Source organism: Heterocephalus glaber, unplaced genomic scaffold (assembly GCF_053883595.1).
Source record: "Heterocephalus glaber isolate CG9 unplaced genomic scaffold, H.glaber_assembly_v1.0 deba00001442, whole genome shotgun sequence".
In the NCBI taxonomy this organism is placed as follows: domain Eukaryota; kingdom Metazoa; phylum Chordata; class Mammalia; order Rodentia; family Bathyergidae; genus Heterocephalus; species Heterocephalus glaber.
The window spans coordinates 27147302-27168667 of record NW_028258296.1 but is presented as its reverse complement, the minus strand read 5'-3'; the positions used below and the strand labels follow the sequence as shown (position 1 = coordinate 27168667).

The following is a 21366-nucleotide window of genomic DNA, read 5'->3' as shown; positions in this document are numbered from 1 at the left end:
AGCAAAAGAAACTCAAAAAACTTCATAAACACGTGGAAATTGAACAACACACTTCTGAATAACCAATGGGTCACAGAGGAAATTAAAGAAGAAATCAGACAGTTCCTTCAATTAAATGACAATGACAATACCACATATCAGAATCTATGGGACACAATGAAAGCAGTCTTACAAGGGAAATTCATAGCAGTGAATATGCATATTAGGAAAACAGAATGAGCCCAATTAAACAACCTGATGCTGAACCTCAAGCTTCTAGAAAAAGAAGAGCAGGACAACCCCAAAGCTCATACAAGGGAGGAAATTATAAAGATCAGAGGAGAAATCAATGCAATGGAGACTAAGAGAATGATACAAAAAATCAATGAAGCCAAGAGTTGGTTCTTTGAAAGAATCAACAAAATTGACAAACCTTTAGCCAACCTTGTCAGAAAAAGCAAAGAAAAGGCCCAAATCCATGCAATTAGGAATGAAAAGGGTGAAATGACAACAGACCCAGCAGGAATCCAGAGGATCATCAATACCTACTTCCAGAACCTATACTCCAGTAAGACGGACAACACAGAAGAAATGGACAGATTCCTAGATACATATGAATTACCAAAGTTGAACGAAGAAGACCTAAAAATTCTGAACAACCCAATATCAACCAATGAAATTGAAAATGTAATTAAAAACTTATCAACTAAGAAAAGCCTGGGCCCTGATGGCTTCACTGCTGAATTCTACAAGACATTTAGAGAGGAACTGCTACCGCTACTGTTTAAACTCTTCAATGAAATTGAAAGGGAAGCAATACTCCCAAATTCATTCCTGGAAGCAAGCACCACCTTGATCCCCAAAGCACAGAAAGACCCAACTGAAAAACAGAACTATAGGTCAATCTCACTAATGAACATAGATGCAAAAATCCTTAATAAGATAATGGCAAACAGAATGCAGAAGATCATCAAGAAGATCATACACCCTGATCAAGTGGGATTCATCCCAGGGATGCAGGGATGGTTCATTATACGAAAATCAATTAATGTAATACACTATATCAATAGAGCCAAGGACAAAAACCATATGATTATCTCCATAGACGCAGAAAAAGCATTTGACAAAATCCAACATGCATTTATGATAAAAACCCTACAAAAAATTGGAATGGATGGTCTCTACCTCAAACTGATAGAAGCCATCTGTTAAAAACCAACAGCCAATATCATACTAAATGGTCAAAAACTGAAATCCTTCACACTAAAATCAGGAACAAGACAAGGATGTCCACTATCACCACTCTTGTTCAATATAGTTCTGGAAACATTAGCCATGGCAATTAGGCAAGAGAAAGAAATAAAAGGAATAAAGATAGGTAATGAAGAAGTCAAATTGTCATTATTTGCAGCTGACATGATACTCTACATAGAAGACCCCAAGAACTCCACCAAAAGACTTCTAGACTTAATAACCAAATTCAGTCAAGTAGCTGGTTATGAGGTCAACACACAAAAATCAATAGCTTTCCTCTACACCAATGACAGACTCACTGAGAGAGAAATAGGGCAAATAATTCCTTTCACAATAGCATCCAAAAAACTGAAATACCTAGGAATCATCCTAACGAAAGAAATCAAAGACCTCTTCTCTGAAAACTATGGCACTCTGAAAAGAGAGATTGAAGATGATATCAGAAAATGGACAGACATCCCCTGCTCCTGGGTAGGAAGGATTAATATAGTGAAAATGGCCATACTTCCAAAACTGCCATATAGATTTAATGCAATTCCAATTGAGATCCCAGAAGCATACTTCATAGACCTCGAGAAAACAACCCAAAAATTCATTTGGAGTAAGAAGAGACCCAGAATAGCAAAAGCAATTCTAGGTAACAGAGACATGGCAGGGGGTATCACAATCCCCAACCTGCAACTCTAATACAAAGCTACTGTGATAAAAACAGTATGGTACTGGCAAAGAAACAGACTTGAGGACCAGTGGAACAGATTAGAAGATGCAGAAACAACGCCAGACACACTCAGCCATCTCATCTTTGATAAAGGAGCCAAACACCCTCACTGGAGGAAAGATAGCCTCTTTAATAAATGGTGCTGGAAAAATTGGGCTTCAACTTGCCAAAGATTAAAACTAGACCTGTATCTCTTACCATGCACTAAACTAAAATCAAAATGGATTAAAGATCTAAATATTAAAATAGAAACTCTGAACCAATTGGAACAGAGGTTAGGTAGAACCCTTGAAGACATCTGTGTAGGAAAAGATTTTATGAACGAAACCTCAGTTGCCCGTGAACTAGCACAAACAATCAACAAATGGGATCTCTTCTTATTAAAAAGCTTCTGCACAGCAAGAGAAACCACCAGCAGTGTGAAGAGACAACCCACAATGTGGGATAAAATCTTCACCTGCTCTTCCTTAGACAAAGGTCTACTATCTCGAATCTATAAAGAACTTCAAAAGATCAGACCTCCCAAATTTAAAGACCCAATCCAAAAATGGGCATCTGAAATGAACAGACATTTCTCAGACAAAGAAGTAGAAATAGCAAATAAATACATGAAAAAATGTTCAACATCATTGGTCATTCGAGAGATGCAAATGAAAACAACACTGAGATTCCACTTCACTCCAGAAAGAATGGCTGCTATCATGAAATCAACCAATAACAAATGCTGCTGGGGCTGTGGGGAAAGAGGAACCCTGCTCCACTGCTGGTGGGAGTGTGGACTGGTGCAAGCACTGTGGAAATCAGTATGGAGATACCTCAAAGAACTAGGACTGGAAGTCCCATTTGACCCCGCTATTCCACTGCTGGGTATCTTCCCCAAAGAATTAAAAGAATCATACCACAGTGATATATGTGCACCCATGTTCATAGCAGTGCAGTCTGTAATAGCTAAAACTTGGAAACAGTCCAAATGCCCACCAACTGGAGACTGGATAAAGAAAATGTTGTTTTTTAATAAAATGGAGTACTACTCAGACATCAAAAATGAGAAATTAGAGATATTTATAGCTAAGTGGATGCACATTGAGGCAATACTCTTAAGTGAAATAAATAGGACACACATGTGTAAATACCGAATAGTTTCTCTGGTGTGAGAAACTGAAAGTATAAATAAGGACTAAATGTATAATAGGTAATGTGAAATAGGAAGAAAAGGGGCAAAGGGGAAGGAAGTGGGAGGGCTAGGGGAAAGGATAAAAGGGAATGGGATTAATATGAGAAAATGGAAAAATAGGAACAAAATCTTTGTAATAGGGAGGACTGGAGGGGTTGAAGGGAGGGCTGGGCGAGGGTGAAAAATAAGAACCAAGAGAGATTATGTAAAGGTGCAAATTTCCAATGATGAATGTCATTATATTGTATACCTAAAATGTCCAATGATTAGAATGAATAATCGATAATGCAAATTAGGAAGAAAAGGTCCAAAGGGGTAGGGGTAGTGGGAGGGGCAGGGGAAAGGAAAGGAGGGAAAGGGAAAATGATAAGAAATGGAAAAAATGGAATTAAAGTCTTTGCAAATAGGGAAGGGTGGAGGGCGTGAAGGGAGGGCTAGGAATGCGGAAAAAATAAGAACCAAGATGCATTATATAAAGGTACAATTCCCAATGAGAAATGTAATTGTGTTGTATACCTATAATGTACCAATAAAAGAATTTAATACAAAACAAAATATTCAGGCTCAACCTATTAGTATTTCTCATTCTTTTCATATGGCCTTTTCTGACTGTCAGGGGGTACATTTGCAATTTCTCTCAAATAACCCAGACTGGCCAGAGGAAGGCAATCTCAAACTTCAGTTCAGTGGATTCATTATTAGGTCCCTAGATGGAAGCATTCCTCTCTTTGGAACTAAGACCTCTAGATCAGCAGAGCCCAAAGTTGCAAGTAAAGGAAGCAAAAATTTTGCTAATAGAGTACTAGGAATAATTTTGCATGGAAACGTTCCCATTTCTACACCTTAATTATTGGACTCCTAAATTGTGGCTATGGGAGAAATGTCACTTTAAATCAGAAGCAGATTTAACTCAGTGGTGCCACCTCCTCCTTACAAGCACAAAGTCCTGAGTTCAATCCCTGGTCCAAAAAAAAAAAAAAGCAGATTTAGAGCACATCTTATATCCTGGGGTACACTGCCCCAGTACGACAGGAATTGCCACCTAGCTGGCATTGTTACTGGGTCTTCAAAAGGCTTCTTCTCCATACTATTAAGCCAGCTGCTTCAAGACAATGAGAAATCTGGTAAGTTCAGTGAATTCTATGAGCTTGGGCCCAACTGCTGTACTTTATTTGCTATGAAGTGAGTTCCTTAGTCATTGTGATTCTATGGAAAATGCCAGGATGACGAATAATATATTCTGTAAATCATGAATCACAGTTTCAGCAGAAACATTGTGACTAGAGAGGAAAATCCCTACCCAGAGCAAATGTCTGTTCCAGTAAGAACACAGTATTGCCTTTCCATGATAGAAGTGGTCTAGTGTAATCAACCTGGCACCAGGTAGATGACTGAACCTCTTGAAGAATGGTGCCATTGAGAAGTTTCAGTGTTATGTTCAGATCCACTTTGGTAAGTCCATATTGCTAAGCCAGTGTGCAACCACCATCTCTGGACAACAAGCATATACCTCCTAGCAGTTCTACCTCTATGACTGAACCTGGACTGATGACTTGAGTACTAAGAGTGGTTTCAGGAAAGTATAAATTTAAGACTAGCCTCTCAGAATTGGTTCTAGGTTATCTGGAATTGGTTTTCTCATCTTTGTTTTATAATAACTTACTCCATATATATTTAAACCATTGAAAGTACTACTCAAAACTGAATAAACTTTTTGATGGCACATACAAAACGGAGTATTCAGGTAATACTCACTAGAGACTGGATCAACATATTAAGACAACTTTTCTGAATGTCTGGAGGTACACTTGCAAAGCTTCTCTCAGACCAAAACCTTGCAAAATGCATCACAATCCACCTGTCAAAATTACAGAATCCCAAATCAGAAAAATGATATTATTTTTTATTACAACAGTCAGTATTTTTGTTTTAATTATATAAATATATATATTTGACCAACTGTTAATTTGATGAGCTCTAAGATGGATGTAACTATATTTCCTTTTCTATAAACATGTATTTTAAACCCATGTTGCATTGTGTGCAGATTTTAACATAACAATGGTTCAGCTAAAATAAATTGATAATTGAGTGATATCTAAATCAATACTTCTACCCAACTGGTATAACTAGTTAAGCCCTAAACTACTTATATTGTACCTAAGTCTAAAATTGGCCACAAAATTGGCCACAAAATAAAAGAACAAAATCCATAAATTAGTAATGGTAGCACTACTCAAGATAACTTACTTCATGCAGTCAGCAAAAAGATTTTCCACTCCAACTGAATGAGCAATAATTAGGCATTCTACTACAGACGCCAACGTTCTGGGAACAGGCTAAAATTGATAGAAAACACCACATTTATTCTTTTTCAATTACCAGAGGCTAAAATTACTTGGCTCAGAAAGAAAATCTAATTTATATACCTAAACTATGAAATTTAAAAACTGATGAATTTTAAAATGCATTTTCCACACATAGTTCTTTACCTGAAATAAATTTCTGCCAGTACTCCGCCTCTATACATGCTCTTGTCAATGTCCTAAAATTTTATTTCTTAAAAACACTTTTCCACTCAAAAATCTGCACACAGACTTTTATAGCAGCTTTATTCATAATGATGAACACTTGGAAGCAACTAAGATGTCCTTCTGCACGTGAATGTATAAGTAAACTGTAGTTTAGCCTTGCAATGGAATATTCAGCATGGAAAAGAACTGAGATTTCAAGTGATGAAAAGACACAGAGAAAACTTGAATACCTATTACTAAGTTAATACTAATGAGAAGCCAATTTGAAAAGGCCACATACCACATATATGACTCCAACTGTATAACAATCTAAAAAGAACCCCCAAACTTTAGGGATAATAAAAAGATCAATGGTTTCCAGGGGGTAGGGAGAGGAAAAGAATTTCTGGGACACTGAAAATACTCTGTATGATACTATCATGATGGATACACATCATTATACATTTCTCTGAACCCTTGGAATATACAATATGATGAGTGAGCCCTAATGTAAACTATAGACTTTGGGTAATAATTATGTCAAGGTAGGTTCATCATTTGTATCAAATGTACCACTCTGGTGAGGGATTCTGATAATGGAGAGGTTATATATGTATGGAGGCAGTGAGTATATGGGATATCTCTGTACCTTCCTCTCAATTTTGCTGTGAAACTGTAATTGCCCCTTAAAAGTTTTTAAAAAGTCTGTTACTATTTTAAAATCAAGTATCTCTCATAAGTTTTAGTTTTATAGAATAGCACTTGAGCTCTTTTAGCTGCCACAATGCACGTAATTTTTCTTCTAACTTCTTTTAGCTCAGTTTTTATAAGCAAAAGTGATATAATTATTTCTGGCACCTCACACTGCAATGCAACCATATAGTCTATTCTGATTCCTAAAATATAAATATTACTACCATATTTCCTTGCAAGTAATATCTAGCCAGAAAATAAGCCCTAGCATGATTTTTCAGGATGCTCATAATATAAGCCCTACCCACCAAAATAAGCCCCAGTTATGATGGTCAGACAGACAGAAGCATTTAGTATGTCCACTGCAAGACATGACAGATGTATTGAATTATAAAAATAGTATTAATATATAATTAAATATAAATAATATTATTGATGTTAATACTTAAAGTAAATAACAATAACTTATAATTAAGTATTTGTAAATACCCAATTGGGCAACTTGTGAGAGGTAAACACCTAATAGATGAACTCAAGACTTACTGCTGAATGACCAATCAGAGTACAGATACAATAACATGTGCACTTGATAACAAACGAACATGGTTATGTCTAATATGAATCTTCATAATTTAATATGTTGTGTGTTGTAATGATACATTTAATGCATCCTTGTGAAATAAAGAAACATTTTCTGAATTTTGGTGCCTGCAATTTTTCATCATTTTGTGTGGACTCTTATTCCTGTCATCATTTTATCACTCTTGTCTCATAAGTCTTTAATTTACACTTGATAATGGAAACTTTGTGAAGCCTTGCCTGCAAGAAGAGGTCATGACTTGGGTGAAGAATTCATGGGATAAAAATCACTGACAGCTGTGTTGCCAATACACTACGAGCAGCCTACATGGACAATAAGTGCTCATTTAAGGACAGCTCTATTGCTGGACATGAAAGATTGGGGCCAATAGTTCTATAGGAAATCGAGTAGCAAGAAATTCAGGTCAGAATTCAGGGTTTAGAGTTATAATGATGTTCCAGAAGATGACATGGCTGTATTTGAATAAATGTAGATTTTTGTTCATGAATGTTGTGAATGTTGTACATGAATAAATGCAGATTGTTGCACATTAAAAAAAGACATTTCCTGAAAATAAACCCTATTGTGTCTTTTTGGAGCAAAAATCAGTATGAGAAAATGAAAAAATGGAAACAGAGTGTTTGTAGACAGGGAGGGCAGGGGAATGGGGAAAAAATAAGAACCAAGATATATTATGTAAAGGTACAAATTTCCAATGATGGAAATATTGTATATTGTATATCCAAAATGTACCAATAAAATTAATTTTAAAAAAGAATAAAGTAATTGTCCATGGAGCTTTAAATATCTGCAGAGATATCCCAAATGATATCTCTGTTTATTTTTATGTCTTGATGGGCTGGGGATTTAGTTCAGTGGTTTCACCACCTGCTGTGCAAGCGGAAGGACCTGAGTTCGATCCCTGGTACCAAAAAAAAACCAAACGATTTTATTTTTATGTCTTGGCTGCAATGAGGAGGAATGTGTCAAGAAGTTTGGTAAAAAATAACATTTTAATACAGAACTGCTAACATGGAAGGTTAGGTAATAAAGTAAGATGGAAAGGGGGGAAATCAATAAACAGAAACAAAAAACAAAAACAAGAAAAAGAGGATTTAATTAGATCATAATATAGAACATACTTTCTTATGGAACATATATAGAAGTAATGCATTAAAAAACAAATAAAGGTAAATATAGGTAGGGAAAGCAATTTAATACTCTTGGTGTTAAGTATCTGTGCTATATATTATGCAAGCCATGTATTTTCAGGTTTTGAACTATGTTCCTAGGTAGGTCTATTCAATTAGTTTGAATTCTTTTTATACACATCTATTAATTGTGATTTTGGGTGTATAGACTTAAAGATCAACAAGCCAATTTATATATCTAATCTAAACGTATATTTCTAAAGATTTGTTTTCAAAGCAAAAGTTTCTTTAGAAATGTCTCTAGCATTTCTAAAAAGGTCAATGATTTTCAAATTTTTAATTATGCACTATTGATTTAATTATGCACTAATACTACTCTCCTAAAAGTGTTACATTAGTATTTAAGAACTGAATATATTTTGTTTTGCATATTAATAATTTAAACTAAACAATTAAAATCCCCTTAAGATAACTGGTGGTTCTCCAGGTTGTCTTAAAATCAGAAATGACCATCACTATAGAGATTATACAGTGATAATTCTACTACCAAGTTAAGTAATTTGGGTTTTAGATCCTCTTCAGACCACAGTAATGAATTATTATGAGAGAATGGGCTACTTGAATAGACATACTTGATAGCCCAAGAACACCCAGCAGTCTGAAAAATTATAAAAGTATGTAACAGGCTTTTAAAAAAATCCAGTAGTCTAATTTATGTAGGGTAAACCAGCCTTATGCAACACAAAATCTATTAACTGACATACAGCAAGAATAATTTTCATCAAAATTATTAAAATACAAAATAATTTGCTGTTTAAAGCAGAGGCTGGTAAACTACATCCTGTGGGGTAAATCTAGCTCACCATTGTTTTTGTGAATAAAATTTTATTGGAATACTACCATCCATTTCATTTATATATTGTTTATAGCTGCCTTTGATCTACAACAGCAAGATAGTTGTGATGGAGACTGTATGACTCACAAAGTCTCAAATATTTACTATCTGGCCTTTCACAGAAAAAGTCTGCTGAGTTCTGGTTTACAGATAACTCTGGATCTCTGAGTATATGGAAATGCTTATTCCTAGTGTTTTTGTAATAAGATGACTTGACCTTTAGTCATTTTCAAAACCTAAGGGAGGGCTGGGGATTTAGCTCAGTGGTTCCGCCGCCTGCCTTGCAAGTGCAAGGTCCCGAGGTTGATCCTGGTACCAAAAAAAAAAAAAACTAATGGAGAATTTAGGAAGACATATTTAGATTATTGCCTAAAACACAGTTTTATTTTTTTTCCAATTTATAAATGTGTAAAACTATGAGTAACTTTAAGGAAGTAACAACTGATTCCATATTTGCTATGAGAAATACAAGTTCACCTCCTTTCTTTTAAAGCACTTCTATTCACAGTATATCCTTGGACCACTGCCAGTCAGCCAACTGCTTATTACAGGTTCACAAAAAGACAAATATTGAATTAGAAATAAACAATGTTGAATGTATTTTTAAAGCAATTTAACAGAGGAAATTTTAGTATCCTGAATCTAATAACAAAAACATTAGGATTTTTTTTTCTCAAAGATTCTCATTTAATTTACCCAGAAATTGTGTGTGTGTGTGTGTGTGTGTGTGTGTGTGTGTGTGTGTATGTTTCACAGGGCAGCAAACAGTAAATATGTAGTATAGTATCTTAAACCATTAAATATTATTATACTTGCAAGCAACACCAGGTACAGGGTTTACTATGACTTAAAAAGTTTCACAAAAAAGTTACATCACTTACAGAATTCTCATGCTTTCTACCTTGTGAGTTTTATGGTGGACAATGAGATTTGACTTACAACTGAAGAACTTCACATATTCTTTACATTCATATGGCTTCTCTCCTGTGTGAGTTTTCTGATGACAGATGAGGTTAGATTTCCTACTAAAGGCTTTCCCACACTGAGGACATCCATTGGATTTTTCTCCTATATGTATTCTGTGATGAACAGTAAGGACTGCCTTCTGGCGGAAGGATTTCCCACATTCATTACAAATATAGGGTTTTTCCCCTGTGTGAATTCTTTGATGAAATGTGAGGGTTGTCTTTTGGCAGAAGGATTTCCCACATTCATTACAAATACAGGGTTTCTCTCCTGTGTGAGTTCTCTGATGTACTGTGAGGGTTGTCTTCTGGATAAATGCCTTCCCACACTCTTTACATTGATATGGTTTCTCGCCTGTGTGAGTTCTTTGATGATCGATGAGGTATGACTTCTTTCTAAAGGCACTTCCACACTGAGTACATTTATAGGCTTTCTCCCATGTATGTGTCTTGTGATGTCTATTGAGGATTGCCTTCTGGCGGAAGGACTTCACACAGTCAAGACAAGGTAGGGTTTCCCCTCTATATGTGTTTTTTCATGAAGAGTGAGGGCTGTCTTCTGACAGAAGGCTTTTCCACATTGATTGCAAACACAGGGTTTCTCGCCTGTGTGAATTCACTGATGTTCAATGAGGTGTGATTTTCTTCTGAAGCTATTTCCACAGTAAGGACACTGAAACGGTTTCTCTTCTGTTTGAGATCTTTGATGCATAATAAAAACAGGCTTTCTGCACAGGAATTTCCCATATTTGCTGTATGCAGAGGGCTTCTTTTCTATAAGATTACGGGAATGGACACCCAGTTCACACTCTTCCATGAAACCAATTCCATCCTTATTATATTCAAATGTTCTTTCTCTTTTGTGAGCTCTACTATGTGAAAATAACATTCCTTTCATAAGGAAGGATTTGTCACATCCATTACATTCAAACGGTTGCTCTGGAGTTTGAACTTTCTGCTGTTGAGTAAGCTCTTGTTTACCACTGAGATTCCTTTCTGTTTGTTTATGGAGATTTACTGCAGGATGGATTTTTTCATGCTTAGTATTGAGGATTGATTTCTGCCATCCATTACTCTCACCAACCTTTTCTTTTACAGGGTTTATATTTCTAATAACTAATTCTGAAATATTTTTCAAAACTTTTCCATCAGGTTTATGTTCATATAATGTTTTTGAAATAATATGGTTCTTTCCTAGAGTAAGTGTTTTCCCATAAATATTACTTCTCTCCTTAACTGGTTTTCTGTGATTGATGAATATAACTGATCTAGAATGTATGTCTTGGTATTCTTTGAACTTCACTAAAACATCTTCAGCCTTCCCATCTTTCAGGTAGCTCTGACTTGGAAAAATTCTCTCTGTCCATAGTTCTTCTCCTTGTTCCAGCTTGTAGATCATATCAGGGTTAGTTATGTGAAACCCCATAGAGATGAAGTGGCAATAGTTTTCCAACATCACATCCATGTAGAGGGCCTTCTGAGCTGTGCCCAGTTGCTGCCACTCTTCCTCAGTGAAGCCCACAGTCACATCCTTCAATGACACTGATCTCTTAGACATGGCTTCGAGTTTTGTAAGAGATGGACCTTCTCTTTTGGAAAAGGGAAGAGTCCCAGAACACAGTGGGTTGGCACAGAATATCCATCCATCTGTCTGTCTCTCTATGCAGTAGTCGCTGTATGTAGGGGACCCGCCCCCTTCTCTCTTCCTACCCCCGAGACAGCAGGTCTTGCGTTCAAACAGGCAAAATCCTAAAGCACAGTTTTAATTGGTGGCAAAAATACAAAGTCCTCTATAATCTTATACATGAAATCCAAAAATTTTCAATTGTGTAAAGAGCAGGATTGTGAAGTTAATAAAATGACTAAAGCTTGCTCTAGATAGGAGCCAGCTGTCCATTACATTACATCCAAATTTGTATTTACTGTGAAGTGTGTTATAAGTTTATAACATTTAAGTCACTGTTAAGAGACTAAGTGGGAACTAAAAGTTTAAAATTATACATATATATGTTAAAAAGTTATATATATATAAACATATATATATAAACATATATATATATTTATATATATATAATGGTCTAGTTCTTGATGTCCCCCCAAAGCCTCATGCAGTCTTAGGCAGCTTTGTCGTGGGTGGCTGAAAAATATGTGATGGTGGGATTAAGGGCGTGTGATTACTAAACCAGTACACTGATTGATTTGTCAGTGGCCTAATCCCAGTAGTCTGGATAAGACAAAAGGGGCAGAAAGGTGCTATTAAGGTTCCCTTCTTGCTTTTGTTACCATGTGGGAGCCATGAACTGTTTCTCAGCTGTGATGCCCTTCTGTCATGTGCCACTCTGCCTTGGAGCCAGCTGATTATGGACTGAAATCTCTACAAACTGAGCTAAATAAACCCTTCCCCTTTATCTTTGTGTGTCAGATATTTTTTCTCAGCAACAAGAGAAAAGTAACTGAGAATATATGTATATATATTCAGAAGTATATTTCTAAAAATATATATTATAAAATATGTAAAGCCAAAAAAATTTGTTTTTGTACCAGGGATTGAACTCGGGTCCTTGCGCTTGCGATGCAGGCAGAAGAACCACTGAGCAAAATCCCTGGACCTAGAGCAAAAATTTTTAAGGATTAGGTTAATGAAAATAGAAACTTCTCTCAAACATCCATTACCACAGTAATACTGTAATACACATCAAAATATGCATCTGAATTATAGTAAAATTTTTTAAACAAAATGCTATGCTGATAAAAAGCAACAGTTTCTGTTGTTTTAATAGAAGCAAAAATGCTCTTCATGTTTTAAAAAATTAAGTGGAGATCCTTTTGTGGTTTATAAGTGTGATAATTATGTTTTCACACCATTATGTGAGAGGCACCTCCCTCAAACCATGTTAAAATGTTAGCACATTACCTGTTGGACATAAAAAATAAAGAATAAAAAAATAATTATTGAAAGTAAAACACAAGAAGCTGCATGTAACTCATGTATTCATGAATACAACAAAAATTAGAGGTAATGGTATTAAAAACTACTCACAAAAATGATTTTTACAACTTCAGAAAGATGTAATTGGGGGCCGGGGATTTAGCTCAGTGGTTTTGCTGCCTGCTGTGCAAGCGCAAAGACCCGAGTTCGATCTCCAGTACCAAAAAAAAAGAAAGATGGAATTGGTTTATTGAAGGAGTCTCAGTTCAGAGGAGATACTGACATAAAACTTTTCCCCCAAACTAGTTCTTCTAACTAAGCTGTCAAATTTCCCCCTTTTATCGTCCCTTAATAACATTATAAGCAGATTCTATAACTTCTGGTTTTATTCTTAAGCTTCATTATAGTTTTAACACCTATTTCATATCCGATCTCCAGCACTTCCATTTTCTGAGTTTAATTCTATGAAAGAGGGCATGGATGCTTATGACTACCTTATGTAATTAAGCATACACTAAGATGGTACAGTGGACACTTGACTTACAATCTCAATTGGTTCCTGAGGACTGGTTGTAACTAAGTCAGTACAGCTGAGATCTGGATGTTTACCTGGGAAAATGCTATACATAACAAGAGGGAGGTAAATCTTCCATTAACCTAATTAACCCAAGTTGTTCAAGTGTCAGGCTGGTCTTAACTTCAGGGTCCACTCTACTAGGGATTTGTCCTTGACTTTACTCTAATTCAGATGCTGGTGGCCTTTGCTGCTGTGTGGCTCTTTTAAGGGCTCCTATTAGTTAAATTGATTTAGTATTTTTAATATTTAAAGTGCTATTACAACTAAAGTTAAAAATATAAAAGGTAATAATGAGTTACTTCAACCACTACGTAAAGATTTCTGAGACTCAATAATTACCTTCTGAAAGAAATTACAATAATCTCTTCTTAAAATGTAGATTGCTACTTCTTTTAATCCTTCTAATCCGTACATGTCAGCAATACTGAGTATCTGACTAAAATAAAAATAGATGTACTGTTAATTCTTAAATTTAAAAAATTCAAAGCATAAGATATAATAATTTCTTGATAATATACAGTCTGTTTAGAAAAAGAATCGGAATTATTTTAATCCTAACATTTTAACATAATAAACATTCTTTACAGATTATAAAAAGGACATAGGCAAAAATTGAAAGCATTGGCTCATGATTTCCTTAGTGGTGAATAACAAGAAGTAAATTTGGAGATGTTTCAAATCTCCCTCATTTGCTCAGTGACATATAGAACAAATTCCAGGAAACTGCATTGAAGGCTATATATGTTACATCAATCTTTGTAACAAATTTATATAATGAGAGTTTAGGAGGGAATTCATTGATGCTTAACATATCAAAAATACCTAAAAATGACTCTAAAATTAGAGACAGCACCAAATCACCAGAGAGTTTGGCTAGTATTTTCATTTGGCTAGTATTTTCAAGTACCTACACATATTTTAGGTAGGTAGGAAACCTACAAGCCTTGAAAGCACAATAAAAATTCATGTAGGTTGCCAGGGGATGAAACTTTAACACTTAATCCCTGTGATCCATGATATGTTCCTTCCAGAAACATATTTGTTTTGTTTGAAATTTAAAGAACCTCTATGAATTGTTAAAATTAAAAGGTATATTTCATTTGTCTGATATTAGAATATAAAGAAAAAGGAAGACATCTGGAAAAGAAGAACAAGAGGGAATTTCACTCTCTAGTAGAATATCAGAAGCATAAATGGTATTTCACTACATAACATACAAGAATCACATAATTATTAGTCTTTAGGATACCTTTATATCCTTTAAATTAAGGTTTTTCTTTTCTTTTGATGTTTAAAAAAACCTTGAAATTTAAAAATAAAGTAGTAAAATAGTATTCAATTTTAGATAAAATATTGGTTAATGGATTCCAAGTGTGAACTCAGCCTGGGCAACTTAGGGAGATCCTATCTCAAAAGGACAGGATGGGAAAGGATGGGACGGGACAGGGACAGGACAGGACAGGACAGGACAGGACAGGACAGGACAGGACTGGAAAGGAGAAAAGAAAACAAAAAAAGGGTCAGTGAAATAGCTCAGTGGGAGAGTGCTTGTCTAATGTGTATGAGGCCCTGGGTTCAACCTTTTGAGTATTGCAGAAGAAATCTAGGAAGGGAGGGAGGGAAAGAAAGAAATAAAAAGATTCTTCTAACAATTTAAGTCTAATGAAGAGCTTTCTTAATCTTATTATTACTGGTTACTATGTCATATTTTATTCTAAATAAGATGACTTATTTTTAGATATTCCTTAAACACACTCAAGATACAGCAAAATAGATCATAAAATTTAGGGAAGCTTCTACTTCATTGACACTGCAACATAAGAAAGCAAAACATGTAAAATATTAAGATTTTATATTTAAATTTATTAAAAAGTAATACATACCCAACATTAGCTTTGTCTGGAAAATCCAAAGTTCCTCCATAGATAAAATGCATCATAACATTCATTTCTACATGGTTTATACTGCAAAATAAAACAAAATTCAAATCCAGAAATAATTAAGGTTTACATGCTGTTGTCTCATAAAACTTTTAGCCAAGATAAAGTTCTAATTTATATTGTTCAAACAACATCCATGTACATATAGCATTGAAATGAAGCATACTTGTGAATTTCTACATGAGTTATAAAATGTTATTAGTATATTATCAAATCACTGATTATTTATTGAGCATCTTTTTCTAGACTTTTAGAGTTGATGAGATGTTAGAGGTCAGCATCTAAACTCTGACTCACTGGAGGTGTAGTTCAGTGGTAGAGTACTTGCCTAGCATATATGAAGCCCTAGTTTGATCACCAGCACCACAAAAAGAAAAAGAAAATCCTCTCCTCAGCATCTTTGATAAATGGTCTCTCGTCTTAAAGATGAACTATATTCACTAAAAATATTCTTGCAGTGCATATTTCCTTTTGTCTCGCATCTTTTTTTATTAGTACACATTACTTATACAAATTAAGGCATTTCATTTTGGCAGACTATACTTTGATCATTTTCTCCCATCTTTCCGCTAGTTTTACATTTTCAGGGAGGGTCAATGCATGTATTTTGATTATATTCATCCCCTACTATACACCCCTGTGGTGTATACACATTTCTTGATTTGTAATACTTATCAGTGATTCTAGCTTGGCTAATGTCCTCATTACAGTACTGAAAAAGTAAAGATATAAAGGAAATATTTTGAAGTGTTAACTTTTATGACCAACTGGCTACTGTATCTTTTTTTTAAATTAAATTCTTTTATCGGTACATTGTAGGTATACAACACAATTACATTTCTCATTGGGAATTGTACCTTTATATAATGCATCTTGGTTCTTATTTTTTCCGCATTCCTAGCCCTCCCTTCACGCCCTCCACCCTTCCCTATTTACAAAGACTTTAATTCCATTTTTTCCATTTCTCATCATTTTTCCTTTCCCTTCTTTCCTTTCCCCTGCCCCTCCCACTAGCCCTACCCCTTTGGACCTTTTCTTCCTATTTCACATTTTCGATTATTCATTCTAATCATTGGTACATTTTAGGTATACAATATAATGACATTCATCATTGGAAATTTGTACCTTTACATAGTTTCTCTTGGTTCTTATTTTTCTCTCTTGCTCAGCCCTCCCTTCAACCCCTCCATTCCTCCCTATTTACAAAGATTTTGTTCCTATTTTTCCATTTTCTTATATTAATCCCATTCCCTTCTATCCTTTGACCTAGCCCTCTCACTTCCTTCCCCTTTGCCCCTTTTCTTCCTATTTCACATTACCTATTATACATTTAGTCCTTATATATACTTTCAGTTTCTCACACCAGAGAAACTATTCGGAATTTATTCATGTGTGTCTTATTTATTTCACTTAAGAGTATTGCCTCAATGTGCATCCACTTAGCTATAAATATCTCTAATTTCTCATTTTTGATGGCTGAGTAGTACTCCATTTTATAAAAAAACAACATTTTCTTTATCCAGTCTCCAGTTGATGGGCATTTGGGCTGTTTCCAAGTTTTAGCTATTACAAACTGTGCTGCTATGAACATGGGCGCACGTATATCACTGTGGTATGATTCTTTTAATTCTTTGGGGAAGAGCCCCAGCAGTGGAATAGTGGGGTCAAATGGGACTTCCAGTCCTAGTTCTTTGAGGTATCTCCATACTGATTTCCACAGTGCTTGCACCAGTCTACACTCCCACCAGCAGTGGAGCAGGGTTCCTCTTTCCCCACAGCCCCAGCAGCATTTGTTATTGGTTGATTTCATGATAGTAGCCATTCTTTCTGGAGTGAAGTGGAATCTCAGTGTTGTTTTCATTTGCATCTCTCGAATGACCAATGATGTTGAACATTTTTTCATGTATTTATTTGCTATTTCTACTTCTTTGTCTGAGAAATGTCTGTTCATTTCAGATGCCCATTTTTGGATTGGGTCTTTAAATTTGGGAGGTCTGATCTTTTGAAGTTCTTTATAGATTCGAGATAGTAGACCTTTGTCTAAGGAAGAGCAGGTGAAGATTTTATCCCACATTGTGGGTTGTCTCTTCACACTGCTGGTGGTTTCTCTTGCTGTGCAGGAGCCTTTTAATAAGAAGAGATCCTACTTGTTGATTGTTTGTGCTAGTTCACGGGCAACTGAGGTTTTGTTCATAAAATCTTTTCCTACACTGATGTCTTCAAGGGTTCTACCTAACCTCTGTTCCAATTGGTTCAGAGTTTCTATTTTAATATTTAGATCTTTAATCCATTTCAATTTTAGTTTAATGCATGGTGAGAGATACAGGTCTAGTTTTAATCTTTGGCAAGTTGAAGCCCAATTTTTCCAGCACCATTTATTAAAGAGGCTATCTTTCCTCCAGTGAGGGTGTTTGGCTCCTTTATCAAAGATGAGATGGCTGAGTGTGTCTGGCGTTGTTTCTGCATCTTCTAATCTGTTCCACTGGTCCTCAAGTCTGTTTCTTTGCCAGTACCATACTGTTTTTATCACATTAGCTTTGTATTAGAGTTGCAGGTTGGGGATTGTGATACCCCCTGCCATGTCTCTGTTACCTAGAATTGCTTTTGCTATTCTGGGTCTCTTCTTGTTCCAAATGAATTTTTGGATTGTTTTCTCAAGGTCCATGAAGTATGCTGCTGGGATCTCAATTGGAATTGGATTAAATCTATATAGCAGTTTTGGAAGTATGGCCATTTTCATTATATTAATCCTTCCTACCCTGGAGCAGGGGATGTCGGTCCATTTTCTGATATCATCTTCAATCTCTCTTTTCAGAGTGCCATAGTTTTCAGAGAAGAGGTCTTTGATTTCTTTCGTTAGGATGATTCCTAGGTATTTCAGTTTTTTGGATGCTATTGTGAAAGGAATTATTTGCCCTATTTCTCTCTCAGTGAGTCTGTCATTGGTGTAGAGGAAAGCTATTGATTTTTGTGTGTTGACCTCGTAACCAGCTACTTGACTGAATTTGGTTGTTAAGTCTAGAAGACTTTTGGTGGAGTTCTTGGGGTCTTCTATGTAGAATATCATGTCATCTGCAAATAATGACAATTTGACTTCTTCATTACCTATCTTTAGTCCTTTTATTTCTTTCTCTTGTCTAATTGCTGTGGCTAATATTTCCAGAATTACATTGAACAAGAGTGCTGATAGTGGACATCCCTGTCTTGTTCTTGATTTTAGTGTGAAGGATTTCAGTTTTTGACCATTTAGTATGATATTGGCTGTTGGTTTTTTATAGACGGCTTTTATGAGGTTGAGGTAGAGACCATCTATTCCAATTTTTTGTAGGGTTTTGATCATAAATGCATGTTGGATTTTGTCAAATGCTTTTTCTGCGTCTATGGAGATAATCATATGGATTTTGTCCTTGGCTCTATTGCTATAGTGTATTACACTGATTGATTTGCGTATATTGAACATTCCCTGCATCCCTGGGATGAATCCCACTTGATCAGGGTGTATGATCTTCTTGATGATTTTCTGCATTGTTTGCCATTATCTTATTAAGGATTTTTGCATCTATGTTCATTAGTGAGATTGGCCTATAGCTCTCTTTTTCAGTTGGGACTTTCTCTGCTTTGGGGTTCAAGGTGATGCTTGCTTCCAGGAATGAATTTGGGAGTATTGCTTCCCTTTCAATTTCATTGAAGAGTTTAAACAGTAGCGGTAGCAGTTCCTCTCTAAATGTCTTGTAGAATTCAGCAGTGAAGCCATCAGGGCCCGGGCTTTTCTTAGTTGATAAGTTTTTAATTACATTTTCAATTTCATTAGTTGATATTGCGTTGTTCAGAATTTTTAGGTTTTCTTCATTCAACTTTGGTAATTCATATGTATCTAGGAATCTGTCCATTTCTTATGTGTTGTCCATCTTATCGGAGTATAGGTTCTGCAAGTAGGTATTGATGATCCTCTGGATTTCTGCTGGGTCTGTTGTCATTTCACCCTTTTCATTCCTAATTGCATGGATTTGGGCCTTTTCTTTGCTTTTTCTGACAAGGTTGGTTAAAGGTTTGTCAATTTTGTTGATTCTTTCAAAGAACCAACTCTTGGCTTCATTGATTTTTTGTATCATTCTCTTAGTCTCCATTGCATTGATTTCTCCTCTGATCTTTATAATTTCTTCCCTTGTATGAGCTTTGGGGCTGTCCTGCTCTTCTTTTTCTAGAAGCTTGAGTTTCAGCATCAGATTGTTTAATTGGGCTCATTCTGTTTTCCTAATATGCATATTCACTGCTATGAATTTCCCTTGTAAGACTGCTTTCATTGTGTCCCATAGATTCTGATATGTGGTATTGTCATTGTCATTTAATTGAAGGAACTGTCTGATTTCTTCTTTAATTTCCTCTGTGACCCATTGGTTATTCAGAAGTGTGTTGTTCAATTTCCACATGTTTATGAAATTTTTTGAGTTTCTTTTGCTATGGATCTCCAATTTCATCACACTATGGTCTGATAATATACAGGGGATAACTTCAATTCCTTTGCACTTACTTAAACATGTTCTATGTGTGAGTATGTGGTCTATTTTGGAGGATGACCCATGTGCAGCTGAGAAGAATGTGTACTCTGATTTTGTGGAGTGGAAGACTCTGTAAACATCTGTTAAGTTCATTTGTTCAAGAGTTCAATTGAGTTCTAGTATTTCATTACTTATTTCTAGTCTAGTTGATCTATCTATTTGTGACAGTGGGGTGTTGAGGTCCCCCACTACAAGTGTATTAGTGCATATATAACTTTTCATGTCCATTAGTATTTGTTTTATATACTTGGGCGCACTAATGTTTGGTGCATAGATATTTATGATTGTCATCTCTTCCTCTTGGATTCTTCCCTTTACAAGGATGCAGTGTCCTTCTTCGTCTCTCTTAATCAGTGTTGGTTTGAAATCTCCTTGATCTGCCAAGAGGATAGCAACTCCTGCTTTTTTGGGGGTTCCTGTTGCATGGAGTATTGTTTTCCACCCTTTAACTTTCAGTCTATGAGTTTCCTTTTGAATTAAGTGTGTTTCTTGTATGCAGCATATTGTTGGATTTTGCTTCTTGACCCATTCTGCCAGTCTATTTCTTTTGATTGGTGAATTGAGACCATTAACATTGATGGTTATAACTGAAATGTATTGACTTGTCACTGCCATGACTTTTTCTTTTTGTTGGGTTCCTCCCCTTTTCATTTAATTTCTTGTCGTGCCAGATGGGTTCATTCTGCTTTGCTTCCTGGGGTTGTGTTCCTCAATGTCTGTTCCTAGGATATTGTGTAAAATTCTTTGGAGTGCTGGTTTGGTATTCATGAAGTTCCTAAGGTGCTCTTTGTCATGAAAGTATCTTATTTCTCCATCAATTTTGAAAGATAATTTTGCAGGGTACATCAATCTGGGTTGGAGGGTGTTTTCTTTTAGGGCTTGGAATATGTCACTCCAAGCTCTTCTTGCCTTGATGGTTTGTGTTGAGAAGTCTGCTGTGATTCTGATGGGCTTTCCTTTGTATATGATTTGTTTCTTTTCTCTGACTGCTTGGAGAACTTTGTTCTTCTGTTGTGTTTCTGGAATCTTAACAATTACAAGCCTATGTGTAGGTTTTTTTTGATCAAGGCTATTTGGAGTCCTATATGCCTCACTTATCTGTATGTCAAGCTCTTTTCCCCTGCTTGGGAAGTTTTCTACCAACTCTTTCTGTGAAGAGATTTTTTATGTCATCTGCACTCTCTCCTGTTTCTTCATTGAGCCCAATCAATCTTATGTTATTCTTCTTTGCATCATCTAGCAGCTGCTGGATTGATTTCTCATGTCCCCTTATAATTTTGAAGCAATTTTTCTTTTCCTGGTCACTAATTGCAATCTTATCTTCTATATCTGAAATTCTGTCCTCACATTGGCTCATTCTGATGTGTAGACTTTCAGTGGAGTTTTTCATGTCCTGGAAATCTATTTGCATCTGTTTTATGGATTCCATTTGTTTCTTA

At 35.6% G+C, this 21366-nt stretch overlaps 1 protein-coding gene, 1 non-coding gene and 1 pseudogene across 15 annotated transcripts in view; 1 reads left to right on the top strand and 2 right to left on the bottom strand.

The window, feature by feature from the left end:
* Positions 1-21366, bottom strand: part of Btbd8 (BTB domain containing 8) — a 119072-nt gene that overhangs the window by 28597 nt on the left and 69109 nt on the right. For 11 of the 14 annotated variants that reach the window (XM_087213111.1, XM_021255383.2, XM_013070889.3 and 8 more), the window contains 4 exons: positions 15312-15392; positions 13768-13864; positions 5376-5464; positions 4881-4983 (listed from right to left, as the gene is read on the bottom strand). In XM_087213111.1, coding sequence (XP_087069237.1) covers positions 4881-4983; positions 5376-5464; positions 13768-13864; positions 15312-15392 — 370 coding nt within the window. Of the gene's footprint in view, positions 1-4880; positions 4984-5375; positions 5465-9896; positions 10037-13767; positions 13865-15311; positions 15393-21366 lie in introns of those variants that run through there. The other 3 variants (XM_021255384.2, XM_087213110.1, XM_087213114.1) reach the window with 2 other exon arrangements.
* LOC101723914 (uncharacterized) lies at positions 6837-11480 on the bottom strand (annotated as a pseudogene).
* Positions 12743-12846, top strand: LOC147827653 (small nucleolar RNA U13). Its single transcript, XR_015452121.1, has one exon. It is a non-coding gene; the product is annotated as a small nucleolar RNA U13 (small nucleolar RNA).